Consider the following 20,176-nt stretch of genomic DNA (forward strand, 5'->3'; position numbering starts at 1 on the left):
CTGATGATGTGAACTTGACGTTCAAGATTATTTACGAGAACCTACATGTCTGAAGGAGGTTTGTCAGAAGTGATGCAGGGGTTTCTGGATAGAGTAACATTAAAGTCCTTGACTAATGAGGACAGAGATAATCTGGAAGAGGTAATTACATCTGATGAAATTCGGGAGGCCCTTTTTAGCATTGTGTGGGGGAGGGAGGAAGGCACCTGGGCTGGATGGATTTTCCATTGCATTTTCCAAGGCTTTCCTTCCCAAGTTAATTGAGCCACTCTGTAATATGTCCAGCCATGCTATAGTGACAAGCAAGCTAACAGACACTCTAGCGCTATCCCTCATTACTATATTGCCTAAGCTAAGGAAAGACCCCACCCAATGCAGCTCCTATAGGCCCATATCCCTACTTAATACAGACTATACAATTATTGCTAAACTCATAGCCCATAGACTCGACGGGGTGTCATCAGGCCTGGTTAATATAGATCAGACAGGCTTGGTACGAAACCGATCGTTGTCAGACAATATTACGAGATGATTAAATATTATGTATTGCGTGGAGGGTAAACAGGAGCCTGTAGTGATGGCTGAGTTGGACGCAGTAAAAGCATTTGATCAGAACTTCTGGAATATAGGTTGAAAATATGTTGGGCTTATCAGACTACTATATAACCGTCCTGTTGCCCATATTCTGACTAACACAAATAGCTCTATACACTATTATCGCACATAGAGTGAGTCCATGCAACTTATTATGTGACTTGTTAAGCACATTGAGCACATTTTTACTGCTGAACTTATTTAGGCTTGCCAGAACAAAGAGGTTGAACACGTATTGACTCAAGACATTTCAGCTTTTCATTTTTTATGAATTTGTTAACATTTCTTGAAACATAACTCCACTTTGACATTATGGGGAAATATTGTGTAGGCCAGTGACACAAAATCAAAATTGTATCTATTTTAAATTCAGGCGGTAGCACAACAAAATGTGGAAAAGTCAAGGGATGTGATTGAATACTTTCTGAAGGCACTATATTCATAACGCAAGCATTAGCTGCACAGACAATTCCAGATGTTCTTTGTTTCTTTGGTGGTAATTGAGTTTTCCCCTGCTATCATAATTTTTGTATCAATACTAAGATAAGATTAAAGTCTGGGCCCACACAGAAATAGCAACCCTGAAACTCTGACATGGCTTGTGAATCAAGAAAACCATCTATGGTTACACCCACACAACATTGGCAGAGGAATGGCGTCAGGCCGGAACAGTCAGACACACACACTGGTTTTGAAACCGTAAAGACACACATACACACACACACACACACACACACACACACACACACACACACACACACACACACACACACACACACACACACACACACACACACACACACACACACACACACACACATTTATATTTTACATTTTAATCATTTAGCAGATTGCACATTCACTCAAATCTCTGAAACACACACCCACGCATGGGCAATACATTTTGTTAACCTACTCTCTGTTTAACATTCTGTGCATGAAGAAGATTTGAGGGTGAAATTTCAACCACAGAATTATATCATCATGGTAACCAATTTTCAACATAGACAAACCTTGAATAAAAAATGTTGAATTTGTGCCTTTGAAACAACGTCAGATCTTCAACGTTACATCCACTATCAGAAAACAAAAACAGTAGGCTGGGCAGTATCTCCTACTGGAGTGTTGATCAATCTACATTAGCAATATCCATTTGGTCTCCCATTCAGTGTTTTAACCAAGCTCTGCTTAGCTTTGATATTTGTCACTGACTACTACCAATGTGCTATTGTGAGAATGATTGTTGAGAGATTTTGTAATATCTAAATAGATTCAGTGTTGCTATCGAAGTCATTCCAAAGGGAAGGTTAAACCGAACATATAAGTCACATACATGTATCATCAATGATACTATTTAGGCTTACAACTATTGTTTCAATTCAACCCAGGGTCCAACTAAAAATAAACAACAAATATAGTCCAAGGGTTTCAAACTTTGGTTGATTTCAAATGTAAGTTAATTAATAATTAATATTTTGGATTCACGTCTCCATCTCGAAGAAAAATAGAAGTTAAAGTATAGGACTAAATCAACTAGTCCTATTCTTTAATTTGGATTTTTGGTTGAGATGGAGATATATCAATTATTAATTTGTAGACAAACTGGAATTTAAAAAAGACTAAGTCAGCGGCACAAAAAATACTGTATATCTCCTTCAAATGTTGATATTTGGACAACGTGTGGACAACACTTTGAAATACACTAACACTTTTGAAATACAGTAAATAGCTAATTAACCTTTTGACAACTAAAGAACAGGACTAAGCCAGTGAATCAGATGAAACTATCCAAGCATTAGATACACCTACTTTAAATGTTGATATTTGGTTTTTATTTGGTAGAAATTCCTTATTTACACAAGTTTTCAGACCCTACGAGACTCGAAATTAAGGTCAGGTGCATCCTGCCACTCCTCAGTACAAGGCACATGACAGCCCGTTTGGAGTTTGCCAAAAGGCACCTAAAGGACTCTCAGACCATGAAAAACGATATTATATTCTCTGGTCTGATGAAACCAAGATTGAACTCTTTGGCCTGAATGCCAAGTGTCACGTCTGGAGGAAACCTGGCACCATCCCTACGGTGAAGCATGGTGGTGGCAGAATCATACTGTAGGGGTGATCTTCAGCAGCAGGGACTGGGAGACTAGTCAGGATCGAGGGAAAGATGATCGGAGCAAAGTACAGAGACATCCTTGATGAACACCTGCTCCAGAGCACTCAGGACTTCAGACTGGGGTGAAGGTTCACCTTCCAAGACAACAACCCTAAGCACACAGTCAAGACAATGCAGGAGTGGCTTGGGGACAAGTCTCTGAATGTCCTTGAGTGGCCCAGCCAGAGCCCAGACTTGAACATGATCAAACATCTCTGGAGAGACCTGAAAATAGCTGTGCAGGGGGGGGGGGGGGGGGGTGGGGGGGGGTCTCAATCAGGGACAGCTGTCTATCGTTGTCTCTGATTGAGAACCATACTTAGGTAGCCTTTTTTCCCACCTGTCTTTGTGAGAAGTTGACTTTGTTAGTGGCACTATAGCCCTCTTAAGCTTCACGGTCCTTTTGGATTGTTTATTGTTTTGTTGGCGGCATTAGAAATAAAGAAATGTACGCTCACCACGCTGCGCTTTAGTGAAATTGGTAGATCACACCACCAATCCAGTTCTTCCCCAGCCTTTTAAAGTGAAGGCACATCACATACTTTTTATGTTTATATTATTATATTTCTGTGGGAATTTGCAATCCTAAATAAGTCAAAGCTGAAACCTCTGGGAAAAGGTTTGATTTAAGATTGATCATGGAAAGGAAGTACAGTAGTGGTTAGATTGACTTACTCACAGCTCAGACTTTTAAGAATGAAAGGAACCTCTCAATGACTAAGGTACACTTGCCAGGAATAAATCAAACTGTATTGACATAGGGATAATAGCAATTTATGAAAGTCCCACTCAGCCACTCAGTTTGGTAATGTAGGCATAGAAGAATATGAAGTGAAACCCAGATGGTACTCAGTATACATAACTAACTGACAACTCATGATGATTTTTGTCAGACGTCATTGACCTCTGGACTCCGGATACTGGTAGGGAAGGAAGAGAAAATGCATATTGGAAAACATAGTGGTGTAAGGGATTTTACACAGGGATGTAATCCATTGTAGGCACGGAGTATTATTGTTGACAGACTAAGCTCTCACATGGGGATCACGTCCAACTCCTGTATGATTTAAAAAGGTCATGAGAAATACTTAAGGGGGAAGGATAATAGGTGGACTAAGTGTGACCAACATTGAATATTTCTGCAATGACTAATACATTTTTATTATGCAGTGTAGCAACTCGAGTACAACCTGCAGTGCACGGAGACCGCAGTCCCTTCAGGACTATTACTCTTATCATGCCTTCAGCTGTATCAAAGAGACGTGTTGCATGACACTCCAAATTAATTTGGTGGAGGTAAACACCACTAATACATGTGTCACACTGATCAAAGTGACACTACAGTAAGGTCTACCACAAAGGGTTTAAATTATCTTCAAAGCATCCGCTAAAACGTTTATATATTGTATCGATCTGCAAACGTTTACATCTCAAAGGCCTCCTTATTGAGCACTAAGCGAAAGCGGAGTGTGAGGTGGGTGAATGTGGGAAAGGGAAAGGGAGATACCTGAGGGAACAGCTCTCATATGGTAACAGATACACTGGCACTCTCACAGATGCTGAACCTGAATCATTATCCCTTTAGAACCTACAGTTTTCAAATTAACATGCTCCATGAGCAAGATTTGAAGATACTGAGCCGTGAGTGTGTGTACACATGTGTGTGTGCGTGCATGCGGGAGTGCATACATGCATGTGTGGGTGTGTTTGTGCTTAAATACATGGTAATGATATAGTAATGGAAATATTACAGGCCAGATGAGAAAATGGACTTAAGTGGTGTGATAGCTAATTACATGTCAAAATGCTGACATATATAACTAATGCACCTTATCGTTAAGACAACCATACTAAGAAAACTTGATGGACAATATTAAAAGCATTTCAACAGATACTTTTTGTGGTTTACTGAATTCTAGTGGGAGGTAAAACAATCTCAAAAAGTGGTATTTACTGTTTATTAAGTGATCTTAAAGTTATTTTTATTGGAAAATCAACAGTTGCTTAAGTGGGGTCTGGAAACAGTCAGGGGATCACTTCAATTTATTCAATTCATCTGGGAAGTGTTTTAGTGGCTTCAATGTTTTTTAATGTTTAATCCGGAGTACATTGACGAGTCTGTGTTCCAACTCCAGCAGGAAAAAAAATTGGAAAGACAAGATTTTAATGGGGCAAATGAAAATAAAGTAGATCACTCACACCAAGTCAGAGCTACAAAACTTGAAATCAAAGACAGAGTTTATTCGCTAGTTGAGAGACAGAGAGGACAGAAACTAAATTAGCGTACCATAACCAAATGTACTTTCATGCCTTTGGTTGTTGATGTTCATTGTCCACCTCAGCTGAAGGATCACTTCAGAACACTAGATGCTCTCTAAGTTGCAGTATGTGTACAATACAGTTGCGTCTTCAGGTTACTCCATCCACGGCTAGGAATAATGATATTTTCCTGTGTGAACAACAGCCTAGAGGGAATAAACCATGCAGCCTCAATTGTTGAGGTGTCTGACCCCAGTAAATTGTTGAGGTGTCTGACCCCGGTTGAATTGTTGAGGTGTCTGACCCCGGTTGAATTGTTGAGGTGTCTGACCCGGTTGAATCCTATTCCTATTCTCTTCAATCCTAATTGATTGAAGAGTTTGTGACTGTGGTAATTTTGACAGCAGGTTGTCCACACAACCGCTGGGCTTCTCTCATTTCCCTTCCAAGACTGACATGCACAGCATGAGGCCTCACTATAAGGAAGAGTGTATGTTTTGGACATTTCTGTTTTGAACATGGCAACCAACCTATTAAACACAGTTATATCCTATAAAAACATCACTAAATCTCAGGGATTTTATCCTCCATCGTCATCGTGTGCATGGTAAAAGCAATGTCATGTGACATGTAGGCCCATGTCAGCTGTTTTGTCCATTACTACACTAGCTTATGAGCTAGATCAGGAACAGTTTTTAAGCTATTTTTCTGTTGCTATTCTGATGCTATTTATTCTGATGCTGTACACCCACATACCTTTTATATCTATTTGGACAGTGAAGTTAAAATTTGTACAGTTGGCTCTATACTGTAGGATTTAGAATTTCAGATCAAATGTGATGAGGCGACAGTGCAGAAGGTCAACTTTTATTTGAGGGTATTTTCATACATATCTGTTTAACTATTTAGAAATGAAAGCACTTTATGTATGTAGTCCCCCCATTTGAAGATGGCTAGTCACTTACCATTACCAATCATGGGAATGTATAATTTTTGGGGGGTGTATGATCTTTGTAACTTTCTCACTTATCATTATTCACGATTTCTTCAAGATTATTAATAGTGATGGTAGCATCCACATTCATGTCGAAGTGTTCAGATACATATTCAATTTTTTCTTAAATAAAAGTGAATCATAAATGACAAGATACATTATTCACCATTCAGTTCCTGCTGGGAAAAACATAATCCGAAACAACCAATACAAACTGCAAAAGGATCCAACAAGTTTGTAGAGTCACAAGCATGATGCATTCATTGCATGCTAGGAATATGGGAACAAATGCTAAACTTTTAAGTACTTTAATACACTATAAGTGAATTTGTCCAAATTACTTACAGTTGAGGTCGTACGTTTACATACACCATAGCCAAAAACATTTAAACTCAGTTTTCACAATTCCTGACATTTAATCCTAGTAAAAATTCCCTGTTTTAGGTCGGTTAGGATCATCACATTATTTTAAGAATGTGAAATGTTAGAGTAATAGTAGAGACAATGATTTATTTAATATTTTATTTCTTTCATCACATTCCCAGTGGGTTAGAGGTTTACATACACTCAATTAGTATTTGGTAGCATTGTCTTTAAATTGTTTAACTTGTGTCAAATGTTTCAGGTAGCCTTCCACAAGCTTCCCACAAGTTTTGGCCCATTCCTCCTGGCAGAGTTGGTGTAACTGAGTCAGGTTTGTAGGCCTCCTTGCTTGCACAATCACACATTTTCTATAGGATTGAGGTCAGGGCTTTGTGATCCAATACCTTGACTTTGTTGTCCTTAGGCCATTTTACCACAACTTTGGTTGTATGCCTGGGGTCATTGTCCATTTGGAAGACCCATTTGCAACCAAGCTTTAACTTCCTAACTAATGTCTTGAGATGTTGCTTCAATATATCCACATAATTTTCCTTTCTCATGATGCCATCTATTTTGTGAAGTGCGCCAGTCCTTCCTGCAGCAAATCACTCCCACAACATGATGCTGCCACCCCTGTGCTTCACGGTTGGGATGGTGTTCTTCGGCTTGCAAGCCTCCCCCTTTTTCCAACAAACATAACAATGGTCATTATGGCCAAAGAGTTATATTTTTGTTTCATCAGACCAGAGGACATTTCTCCAACAAGTATGATGCAGTTACAAACCATAGTCTGGCTTTTTTTATGGGGGTTTTGAAGCAGTGGCTTCTTCCTTGCTGCAGGTTTCAATATAGGACTTGTTTTACTGTGGGAATAGATACTTTTGTACCTGTTTCATACAACATCTTCACAACGTCCTTTGCTTTTGTTCTGGGATTCATTTGCATTTTTCGCACCAAAGTATGTTCATCTCTAGGAGACAGAACACGTCTCCTTCCTGAGCGGTATGACGGCTGCGTGGTCCCATGGTGTTTATACTTGCTTACTATTGTTTGTACAGATGAATGTGGTACCTTCAGGCGTTTGGAAATTGCTCCAAGGATGAACCAGACTTGTGGAGGTCTACAATTTCTTTTCTGAGGTCTTGAATGATTTATTTAGATCTTCCAACGATGTCAAGCGAAGAGGCACTGAGTTTGAAGTTAGGCTTTGAAATACATCCACAGGTACACCTCCAATTGACTCAAATGATGTCAATTAGCCTATCAGAAGCTTCTAAAGCCATGATATAATTTTCTGGAATTTTCCAAGCTGTTGAAAGGCACAGTTAACTTAGTGTATGTAAACTTCTGACCCACAGGAATTGTGATACAGTGAATTATAAGTGAAATAATCTGTCTGTATACAATTGTTGGAAAAATTACTTGTGATGCACAAAGTAGATGTCCTAACCGACTTGCCAAAACTGTAGTTTGTTAACAAGAAATGTGTGGAGTGGTTGAAAAATGAGTTTAAATGACTACAACCTAGGTGAATGTAAACTTCAGACTTCAACTGTATAAAAAATAAAACTTCTTCAAATAGGGGGACTAGATACATATAGTAATATCATTTTTAAACGTTAAAAATAAATGTGTGAATATACCCTGAAATAACGATGTCACGCTCTGACCTTAGTATTCTTTGTTTTCTTTATTATTTTGGTTAGGTCAGGGTGTGACAAGGGTGATATATGTGTTTTTGGCCTGTCTAGGGTTTTTGTATGTTTATGGGGTTGTTTCTAGTCTAGGTGTTTTTATGCCCATGGTTGCCTAGATTGGTTCTCAATCAGAGGCAGCTGTTTATCGTTGTCTCTGATTGCGGACCATATTTACGTAGCCATATTCCTTGGGTATTTCGTGGGTTATTGTCTATGTATAGTTGCATGTCAGCACTAGTTGTTTATAGCTTCATGTTTGTTTTATTGTTTTGTATAGTTTGTTTAGTGTTCTTCCTTTTATTAAAGAAGAATGCATTCACATCACGCTGCGCCTTGGTCTCCTCGTTACAACGAACGTGACAAAAGGTGACATTCTGTACTGTCACCTCACATGAAACATTTGGTAAAAATGTCTTTGGACAAATCACTCCCAAATAGAGACTGCACTTTAAATTAATTGTTCATCCATAATGACACACTTTAGCCTACAAAGTTATTCATAGTGTCAAAGTTTATAATAGTAGGCCTAATACACTTTCAAGCAAAAAAATTATCAACACAGCAATTATAAAACAGCTCTAAACATACAGTGCCTTGCGAAAGTATTCGGCCCCCTTGAACTTTGCGACCTTTTGCCACATTTCAGGCTTCAAACATAAAGATATAAAACTGTATTTTTTTGTGAAGAATCAACAACAAGTGGGACACAATCATGAAGTGGAACGACATTTATTGGATATTTCAAACTTTTTTAACAAATCAAAAACTGAAAAATTGGGCGTGCAAAATTATTCAGCCCCTTTACTTTCAGTGCAGCAAACTCTCTCCAGAAGTTTAGTGAGGATCTCTGAATGATCCAATGTTGACCTAAATGACTAATGATGATAAATACAATCCACCTGTGTGTAATCAAGTCTCCGTATAAATGCACCTGCACTGTGATAGTCTCAGAGGTCCGTTAAAAGCGCAGAGAGCATCATGAAGAACAAGGAACACACCAGGCAGGTCCGAGATACTGTTGTGAAGAAGTTTAAAGCCGGATTTGGATACAAAAATATTTCCCGAGCTTTAAACATCCCAAGGAGCACTGTGCAAGCGATAATATTGAAATGGAAGGAGTATCAGACCACTGCAAATCTACCAAGACCTGGCCGTCCCTCTAAACTTTCAGCTCATACAAGGAGAAGACTGATCAGAGATGCAGCCAAGAGGCCCATGATCACTCTGGATGAACTGCAGAGATCTACAGCTGAGGTGGGAGACTCTGTCCATAGGACAACAATCAGTCGTATATTGCACAAATCTGGCCTTTATGGAAGAGTGGCAAGAAGAAAGACATTTCTTAAAGATCTCCATAAAAAGTGTCATTTAAAGTTTGCCACAAGCCACCTGGGAGACACACCAAACATGTGGAAGAATGTGCTCTGGTCAGATGAAACCAAAATTGAACTTTTTGGCAACAATGCAAAACGTTATGTTTGGCGTAAAAGCGACACAGCTGAACACACCATCCCCACTGTCAAACATGGTGGTGGCAGCATCATGGTTTGGGCCTGCTTTTCTTCAGCAGGGACAGGGAAGATGGTTAAAATTGATGGGAAGATGGATGGAGCCAAATACAGGACCATTCTGGAAGAAAACCAAATGGAGTCTGCAAAAGACCTGAGACTGGGACGGAGATTTGTCTTCCAACAAGACAATGATCCAAAACATAAAGCAAAATCTACAATGGAATGGTTCAAAAATAAACATATCCAGGTGTTAGAATGGCCAAGTCAAAGTCCAGACCTGAATCCAATCGAGAATCTGTGGAAAGAACTGAAAACTGCTGTTCACAAATGCTCTCCATCCAACCTCACTGAGCTCGAGCTGTTTTGCAAGGAGGAATGGGAAAAAATGTCAGTCTCTCGATGTGCAAAACTGATAGAGACATACCCCAAGCGACTTACAGCTGTAATCGCAGCAAAAGGTGGCGCTACAAAGTATTAACTTAAGGGGGCTGAATAATATTGCACGCCCAATTTTTCAGTTTTTGATTTGTTAAAAAAGTTTGAAATATCCAATAAATGTCGTTCCACTTCATGATTGTGTCCCACTTGTTGTTGATTCTTCACAAAAAAATACAGTTTTATATCTTTATGTTTGAAGCCTGAAATGCAAAAGGTCGCAAAGTTCAAGGGGGCCGAATACTTTCGCAAGGCACTGTAAGTCTATCTTTATTGGCATGAACTTCAACGTCAATATCATACAATGGCTCCCAGTGCCATAGACTGGAAAGGAATAGGTCAGTGGTGCATAAGAACAGTTTTCTCATTGGAACAACATTCCCCAAACACAACTGCTGCACTATATACATACAGTGCCAGTCAAAAGGTTGGACACACCTACCTAGTCATTCCATGGTTTTTCTTTATTTTTACTTTTTTCTACATTGTAGAATACTTGTGTAGACATCAAAACTATGAAACAACACATATGTCATCATGTAGTAACCAAAAAAGGGTTAAGCAAATGAAAGTATATTTTATATTTCAGATTCTTGAAAGTAGCCACTCTTTGCCTTGAAGAAAGTTTTGCACACTCTTGGCATTCTCTCAACCAGCTTCATGAGGTAGTCACCTGGAACGCATTTCACAGGTGTGCCTTGTTGAAAGTTAATTTGTGGAATTTGTCTTCTTTCTTAATGCGTTTGAGCCAACCAGTTGAGTTGTGACAAGGTAGGGTTGGTATACAGAAGATAGCCCTATTTGGTAAAAGACCAAGTCCATGTTATGGAACAGCTCAAATAAGCAAAGAGAAACAACAGTCCATCATTACTTTAAGACATAAAGGTCAGTCAATACAGAACATTTCAAGAACTTTGAAAGTTTCTTCAAGTGCAGTCACAAAAACTATTAAGAGCTATGATGATACTGGCTCTCATGAGGACTGCCACAGGAAAGGAAGACCCAGAGTTACCTCTGCTGCAGAGGATAAGTTCATTAGTGCTACCAGCCTCAGAAATTGCAGCCCAAATAAATGCTTCACAGAGTTCAAGTAACAGACACATCTCAACATCAACTTTTCAGAGGAGACTGCATGAATCAGGCCTTCATGGTTGAATTGCTGCAAAGAAACCACTACTAAAGGACACCAATAAGAAGATGATACTTGCTTGGGCTAAGAAACACGAGAAATGGACATTAGACCGGTGGAAATCTGAATTTTAGATTTTTGTTTCCAACCACTGTGTCTTTATGGCACGCAGAGTAGGTGAACGGATGATCTCTGCATGTGTAGTTCCCACTGTGAAGCATGGAGGAGGAGGTGTGATGCTGTGGGGGTGCTTTGCTGGTGACACTGTCTGTGATTTATTTAGAATTCAAGGCACACTTAAAACCTCTCAGGGATTGGCGTCCCCCTAGCGGGACAACTTCCGGTGAAACTGGAAGGCGCGCAATTCAATAAATAATCATACAAATTATGGATATTAAACATTTAGGTACACAGAAGAGTTTTATATTGGTTGAAAGCTTACATTCTTGTTAATCTAAATGCACTGTCTGATTTACAGTAGCTATTACATAGAAAACATGCCATGCGATTGTCTGAGGACAATTTTTCCATCGGCACAGGTTTCATAAATTCACAAATAGCAATTAAATATTCACTTACTTTTAAAAAATCTTCCTCTGATTTGTCATCCAAAGGGTCCCAGCTAAAACATGTAGTGTCGTTTTGTTAGATCAAATCCTTTATATCCCAAAAAATGCAGAAAAAATTCATCAGAAAATCTACCCCTAGACTTTGTTTCAACAAGTCAAAATACGTTTCTATTTACTCCTCAGATACCCTAAAATGTAATCAAACTATAATATTTCTTATGGAAAGAAGTATGTTCAATAGGAAACCAATTTTAGCAAGTGCATCTTGTCTTCGTGGCGCGCCCAAACACAAATTTCCAAGAATGTGTCCCTGTACTAAAACTAATATTTCTTATTTGTTTTGGAAGTTACAAGCCTGAAACTTTGAACATAGACTGCTGACACCCTGTGGAAGCCATTGGAATTGCATCCCGGGAGCTACAATTAAGTATGCCCCTATACTTTCCATTGTAAGAGCATAGTCTCTCCCCCCAAAAATTCTGGTTGGTTTTTCTTTGGATTTTCTCCTACCATATCTATTGTGTTATAGTCTCCTACATTATTTTAACATTTCTACAAACTTCAAAGTGTTTTCTTTCCAGTTATATGCATATCCTGGCTTCAGGGCCTGAGCAACAGTCAGTTTACTTTGGGCATGTCAGTCAGGCGGAAATTGAAAAAAAAGGGGCCTAGTCCTAAGAGGTTTTAACCAGTATGGCTACCTAAGCATTCTGCCATCCCATCTGGTTTATGCTTAGTGGGAATATAATGTGTTTTTTAACAGGACAATGAACCAACACACCTACTGTACAGGCTGTGTAAGGGCTATTTGACCAAGAATGAGTGATGAAGTGCTGCATCAGATGACCTGGCCTCCACAATCAACCTACCTCAACCCAATTAAGATGGATTGGGATGAGTTGGACCGCAGAGTGAAGGAAAAGCAGCCAACAAGTGCTCAGCATATGTGGGAACTCCTTCAAGACTGTTGGAAAAGCATTCCAGGTGAAGCTGGTTGAGAGAATGCCAACAGTGTGCAAAGCTGTCATAAAGGCAATGGGTGGCTACTTTGAAGAATCTAAAATCTAAAATATATTTTGATTTATTTAACACTTTTTTGGTTATGACATGATTCCATATGTGTTGTTTTATAGTTTTGATGTTTTCAGTGTTTTTCTACAATGTAGAAAATTGTAAAAAATAAAGAAAAATGAATGAGTAGGTGTGTCCAAATATATATATATATATATATATATATATATATATATATATATATATATATATATATATATATATATATATAGCGAAAGGGGCGTTTCTTCAAAGTGCATGTGGAGGAGGTAAGAAGGGGATTGCCGCTGAGGACAAATTCAGCTGTCAGAGACGTGGTGTTCTCACTGGAGTGTCAGCCGGCTATCATGGAATTAAACGAGGACAGCGCAGTAGAAATTCACGTTTGCTGATCCTTCCTGAATCTCTTCTATTTTCGTCGCATTCTTCCTTTTGTGAAGGTAAAGTCGTATACACATCCTCATCCTGTAGCTTAGTTTTGCGAGGAGCATCCTCATCAAACGTCAATTGTCAACGAAGTACAGTACGGCTAACCCATAAGTTGTGGCTAGCCTACCTCGACATAACGTTAGTAGGCTACGGCTTCTACCGTTTTTATTGCATTGAATTTCAAGTTCACCAAAATGGGCCTGTATAGTAGAATTAAACCTGAAATTTAAGACGTCAACATTTCAGAGTGTTTTAGACTCAAAGTGACATGGCAGCTGTGGGCAATACTGACACAATGTAACCAAGAGGTAAATGTGTGGTTTATGCGACTCCGTTGCATTTGACAGCTTCACTCAGGATGTAACCATGTATCCTAGCAAGCAGGCAAAGACTGGCAACGTAGCCCAACATTGTAATTACAATGTATCAATATAGTCATTGTCAAACAAATCTAATGTTTGGGATTAGTGTTAGTGTAAATGTAGGATTAGTCTAACTTTTTATCTGTATTGATTCATTTTGTTTCATCCTGATGATTCAGAAGCCTATCTCAAGCAATTGTTGCCTACATCAATGACAGCGTAGGTAAACAAGCCATGCAACAGTAAAATATAATTGTTAGATGGTTGTTTCTGATGGAGTCAGATAGACCTATTGCCACATTGTAGATGTCTATAGTATTTGCGTCTGTTTGGATGAGGTTTAAATTGGGGATGTTGATGACGAGGTGCGCTGCCTGTTTACAAACAAGTGTTTTTCACTGGGGATTTGGACAGGAATTATTATTACTAATGGATAGGTCTACAGACATTTCCATTTGGACACTTCTGGGAATTAGAGTTGTAGGATTGTCAATGTTTTCCATAAAGATGAGGGTGCTTGTGAATGTAGAGTTTTAAAATAGGCTTATATTTTCTTTGAGTTTTCGTTCACATAGCCTATGTGGGCTATCACTCACTTCGCAGCTATCTGCATGAGCTGTGTTGGTTGTTGAACACTATCATTTGAAACAATTTATGATCAAGTCAAATTGACCTAAAACAAATGTGATGTACAAGGGGACCTCTGTCCTAAATTACTACTGTAATGGACTATCGTCCCATGCAAAAGCCCAGGGATATGTAAATGTTAAACAGATAATCAATGCAAAGACAATTTAGATTACACCAGCTCTAGTTCAGAGGTTATATGGTGTCTTGTAGTGCATAGTATAACAAATGTCACCTATTAATGCATTTAATCCAATATGTTTTTCTGTTCAGGTTTGTTAATTTGAATGTAGCATCAAATTCTTAACTGTCACTCAGAGGTTCTCAACAGAAGTGGTACAGTGTCACTGCAATCAGTATGCAGTGACTTTGGCCCTGTGCTCTGACCAGTTTTTCTCAGGGCCGCATTCATTGTTACACACTGTTTCCATAATGATTTCAATCACTTTTTGACTGCACCTCTTTTGATTTGTACGAAACCTTACATACATGTTTGCCCATGGTAGAAGTGGTCTGAAAGTTACATTTTGGACCAGAATACCCAAACAATCAGGAGATAGAGGTACCTAAAGTTGACCCATTTTACATACCCTACCCCACAATGAGACATCCATGTCTTCATCACGTCAAATATAAATAAATCAAAATTGTAAACTCAAATTCATCTCATTTTCACATGTTGTAGCTTAGACCCTATTTTACATAATCTGAGGTGTTTGTGTTGTGCCAGCCATGCATGCTCTTGAATACAGGGTGCGTGTCATTTCAATCGTAGAAACAGAATTCTGAGAATGGACCTATCCCTTCAGACCACTGCAATTTAGCTGGTACTCTATTTAAATTTAAATTGAATTGAAATTGCAACTTCCAATTACTACCAGAAAGATGGCTGACTTCCATAGGAATGTCTGTTCTATTATCTATATTTCTATGATTTCAATAGGTTTCCTATGGAAGATTGACAGTTTAATTTAAAACAATAGATATTCCCACTCAAGTCAACATTCTATCATGTGTGGAGCTCCAACCAGCTTTGTGGTAGCACTTGAAAGTTTACATTTGAATTGTATTTACATTTTAGTACAGTTATAAGCCACATGACACCAACCCTGTATTCAATAGTATACTGTGTCTCAACCGATGGTGTGCACATCACAAACACCTCAGACGATGTAAAATCGAGTCTGATCTACATACACTGAGCGTACAAAACATTAAAGACACCTGCTCTTTCCATGACATTGAGTGACCAGATTCATCCAGATGAAAGCTATGATCCGGTATTGATGTCATCTGTTAAATCCACTTCAATCCGTGTAGAAGGGGGGGATACAGGTTAAATAAGGATTTTTAAGCTTTGAGACAATTGAGGCATGGATTGTGTATGTGTGCCATTCAGAGGGTGAATGGGAAAGACAAGATTTAATTGGTTTTGAACGGGGTATGTTGGTAGGTTTGTGTGTGTCAAGAACTGCAACGCTGCTGGGATTTTCACACTCATCAGTTTCTCGTGTGTCAAGAATGGTCCACCATCCAAAGGACATCCAGCCAACTTGACACAACTGTTGGAAGCATTGGAGTCAACATTGGCCAACATCCCTGTGGAATGCTTTCGACACCTTGTAGTGTCCATGCCCAACGAATTGAGACTGTCCAGAGGGCAAAAGAGGGTGAAACTCAATATTAGGAATATGTTCCGTTTTGTGTATATGAACATGAACATGAACAATATCGTTATTCACGTGTTTTGAGTAATTGACGTAAAATATATTTTTTTAATATAGAAATTATGAAATAGTTTACCAACCCTTTTTGTGAGCTTTCAAATAATATACATCTCAACCATTTATATTTTTCAGTGATGTAGACATTGATGTCTCATGTTAGGGTCAACTTTGAGCACCTCCATCTCCTAAATGCTTTGGCATTCAAAAGGTTACTTTCTGACCACGTCTACCATGGGCAATCAATTATGGAAGGTTTTGCTGGAATCAAATGGGGTGCAGTCAGAAAGTGATTGAATTCAAATGGAACAACCCTTATTCAATTCTTGCTCTGTACTGCATTGTGTGTGAGAGATTTGGCTGTGTTGACACTAGAGGTCGACCGATTATGATTTTTCAATGCCTATACCGATTATTGGAGGACCAAAAAAGCGACGATTTTTATTTATTTATTTGTAATAATGACAATTACAACAATACTGAATGAACACTTATTTTAACTTAATATAATAGATCAATAAAATCAATTTAGCCTCAAGTAAATAATGAAACATGTTCAATTTGGTTTAAATAATGCAAAAACAAAGTGTTGGAGAAGAAAGTAAAAGTGCAATATGTGCTATGTAAGAAAGCTAACGTTTCAGTTCCTTGCTCAGAACATGAGAACATATGAAAGCCTGTGGTTCCTTTTAACATGAGTCTTCAATATTCCCAGGTAAGAAGTTTTAGGTTGTAGTTATTATAGGAATTATAGGACTATTTCTCTCTATACCATTTGTTTTTCATTAACCTTTGACTATTGGATGTTCTTAGAGGCACTTTACTATTGCCGGTGTAACAGTATAGCTTCCACCCCTCTCCTCGCTCCTCCCTGGGCTCGAACCAGCAACACAACGACAACAGCCACCATCGAAGCAGCGTTACCCATGCAGAGCAAAGGGAACAACTACTAGAAGGCTCAGAGCGAGTGACGTTTGAAACGCTATTAGCGCGCGCTAACTAGCTAGCCATTTCACTTCGGTTAGACCAGCCTCATCTCGGGAGTTGATAGGCTTGAAGTCATAAACAGCGCAATGCTTGACGCACAACGAAGAGCTGCTGGAAAAACGCACGAAAGTGCTGTTTGAATGAATGTTTACGCGCCTGCTTCTGCCTACCACCGCTCAGTCAGATACTTAGATACTTGTATGCTCAGTCAGATTATATGTAACGCAGGACACGCTAGATAATATCCAGTAATATCATCATCCATGTGTAGTTAACTAGTGATTATGATTGATTATCGATTTTATAAGATAAGTTTAATGCTAGCTAGCAACTTACCTTGGCTTACTGCATTCGCGTAACAGGCAGTCTCCTTGTGGAGTGCAATGAGAGAGAGGCAGGTCGTTATTGCGTTGGACTAGTTAACTGTAAGGTTGCAAGAGTGGATCGTCCGAGCTGACAAGGTGAAAATCTGTCGTTCTGCCCCTGAAGAAGGCAGTTAAACCCACCGTTCCTAGGCCGTCATTGAAAATAAGAACGTGTTCTTAGCCGACTTGCCTAGTTAAATAAAGGTATAAAAAAATAAAATAATAATAAAATAAAAAATCGGCAAATCGGCGCCCAAAAATACCGATTTCCGATTGTTATGAAAACTTGAAATCGGCCCTAATTAATCGGCCATACCGATTACTCTGTCGACCTCTAGTTGACACCCTTCGTTCGCCTATGTCGACACACAAATACACACAGCATGCACCAAACTGTTTGTTTGATTGTTTAATATGTAAACATGGGCCATATCTTGGCATGCATGCAATGCTTACTTCCCATTCTCCACACTGTACAAATCCAATACATATCCATTCGCACACATGTTTGGCAACACTTTACCTTATGTTGCCATTATACCTATGTAACTACACAGTAGTAGTACACGGTAATAGCGGTATAGGTTATTTAATACATAATATGCAATTAAATATGCAGTATTTATCAGTGTAAATGACTGTACATCTGTGTGGTTTATTTGTCATGCTAACTTTTGTCTGTTCCATCTTTTCCAGGCACGGTCCTGGGTGAGGCAACATGTCGGACAAGATGTCCAGTTTCCTCCACATAGGCGACATCTGCTCCCTCTATGCGGAGGGCTCGACCAGTGGATTTATCAGCACTTTAGGGTATGTCTGTCTGCCTACTGTTTTACAGCTGCATATGAATCCCATCCCTCTCAACTTGAATTCTCATTGAAACCCAACTGATATTCATGAAAAACATGATCTTTAATTGAATAGATGCATGCCCATAGATTCATGTCTGTCACAGTACAGTACACAGCCAAGATCAGACACCAGTCTGTGCACATGTACGCATGCAAATACACAGACAGATCCAGGTACCAGTGGAAATATGAACCTTATTGGTGTTTGAAGCCAGGGAGACAGCTGGATCTGCAGCCAAGGTGATAACGTAGAATAATGGAGGGATTTAGTTTATTGCTTAGTCTGAGTCATGGCTTTTACTTCACAAGTTTAATTATGTTTGCTCCCCCAATGTTATTAGCAGAATAAATCCGTGCTAATTCCATTCTTATGGAAGAAACATCGTGGTGGTGAAGTGTATAATAAGAACAGCAAGATTGCAGAATTCTTGTCATTGAGGTGATACTGTTCTATGCCCTTAGAACACACTTTGATAAATGGAAAGGCAGAGAGTGTTTGGAACTGGAGTGTGAGAGGCAGAGAGTGTTTGGGACTGGAGTGTGAGAGTCAGAGAGTGTTTGGAACTGGAGTGTGAGAGGCAGAGAGTGTTTGGAACTGGAGTGTGAGAGGCAGAGAGTGTTTGGAACTGGAGTGTGAGAGGCAGAGAGTGTTTGGAACTGGAGTGTGAGAGGCAGAGAGTGGTCACGTACTTTTGGAGTCCAGCTGATGCAGGATAGCAGTGGAAATGGGGAAAAAGAGAAGTGAGGGTGTTATTAGCAAAAAAGAGAGTGAGATGAAGGAACAAGGGAAAACTATAGGAAAGATGAGTGTCAGGGAAGAGAGGGATGGGGTTGAACGAGAAACATGTTATACTGAATGGGATAGTGTCAATGGGACACGATGCAGGTGATGTCATATTGTGGGAGGTTTATGGGATGTGTTGGCTCTCCTCTTTCTCCCAAGTTGTACCATTAGTAAAACCTGAAATGATGGGCCTAAGTGGCTTCAATTATTTTGCTTCCTGTGTTTGAATTTAAATATTGAGAGCTTATGCAATGAACTGTAAAATTGATAAAATGTAAACTTCAGTTCTTCCTCTAAGTACTGATACCCATTTACCAAAGAGAATTAGAGAGCATTTTTGCACCTCAACTTTCATCACGGCCAAAGTGAGGTTTGAGGGAGATCATTGACTGAACCGTGACTGGATTCACAAAAGGCTGATGGACTTGACAACACTTCTGGAAGGTTATAAATTATTTCAGCCTCTAGTTCTCTGGCGTCAGAGCGGCTTGACTGCCTCCTGTTCCTCCTCCATTTTCTGCTCCTGCCATTTGTTGTTCTTTTCCCTCAGTGAAAATGAACATGGCATCTGTATTGCCCTTTCTACTCTTAGCCTCCTCGTTTAGCAGTCTTAATCATACCTCGTCACTATCTGGCCCTTGAGTCCGTTTCTGCCGTAACATTGACTCTTAATAGCATAATGAAGCCTTCTTGCTCCTTGCTCAAACCAGCAAGGTGTTGTAGCAAACACGTCTTAGTTGCCTAGACACTAGTGGTGGGGAGTTGAAACCAAAAGGATAGATTCCTCGATTCCTTGCCCGTCGACTCCCATTTCCGGGTGTCAAGCTAGGAATTGACTCTTCAGATTCAGTAGTTTTGCAATGGAGGAGACGAGTAGTTGCCATAGGCTACTTCCGAGAACACAAACTTGCATCTTTCACAGCACCTTTTAGCCATGGGGTACACTCGCAATGGCTGCCTGGTATTGTGATGCAATAATTTCCATGATAATGTAGAATATACATTTAAATGATGTTAACTGATGTGGCTCATGCAATGGAATATAATTTTTGTAATGTCAGTTAAGTTGAATCAACAAATCACAGCACGTATTTTACTTCCTGCTTTGCGACACGCAGTTGCCAGAAGCCATCTGTCTAACCAAACTTGGAACTCATGTCTAAAAATCACGATTTTGCTCATCTGCCATTTTTTTTTGTTAATCTGTTTTTAAATCTGAAAATTACAGTAATTTATTAAACTTTTATAGCGCTTTTCATTAGACAGAATCTCAAAGCACTTGTTAAGCAAA

General features: G+C 39.2%; 1 protein-coding gene across 1 annotated transcript in view; it reads left to right on the forward strand.

The window, feature by feature from the left end:
* Window positions 1-13,061: 13,061 nt before the first annotated feature.
* The window catches only part of itpr1b (inositol 1,4,5-trisphosphate receptor, type 1b), a 140,447-nt gene continuing 133,332 nt past the window's right edge, over window positions 13,062-20,176 (forward strand). Inside the window, 2 exon segments of the mRNA XM_036983368.1 lie at window positions 13,062-13,196; window positions 17,947-18,060. Coding sequence (XP_036839263.1) covers window positions 17,969-18,060 — 92 coding nt within the window. The 5' untranslated portion in view covers window positions 13,062-13,196; window positions 17,947-17,968.

The sequence above is a fragment of the Oncorhynchus mykiss genome, chromosome 7 (assembly GCF_013265735.2).
Source record: "Oncorhynchus mykiss isolate Arlee chromosome 7, USDA_OmykA_1.1, whole genome shotgun sequence".
Taxonomy (NCBI): Eukaryota; Metazoa; Chordata; class Actinopteri; order Salmoniformes; family Salmonidae; genus Oncorhynchus; species Oncorhynchus mykiss.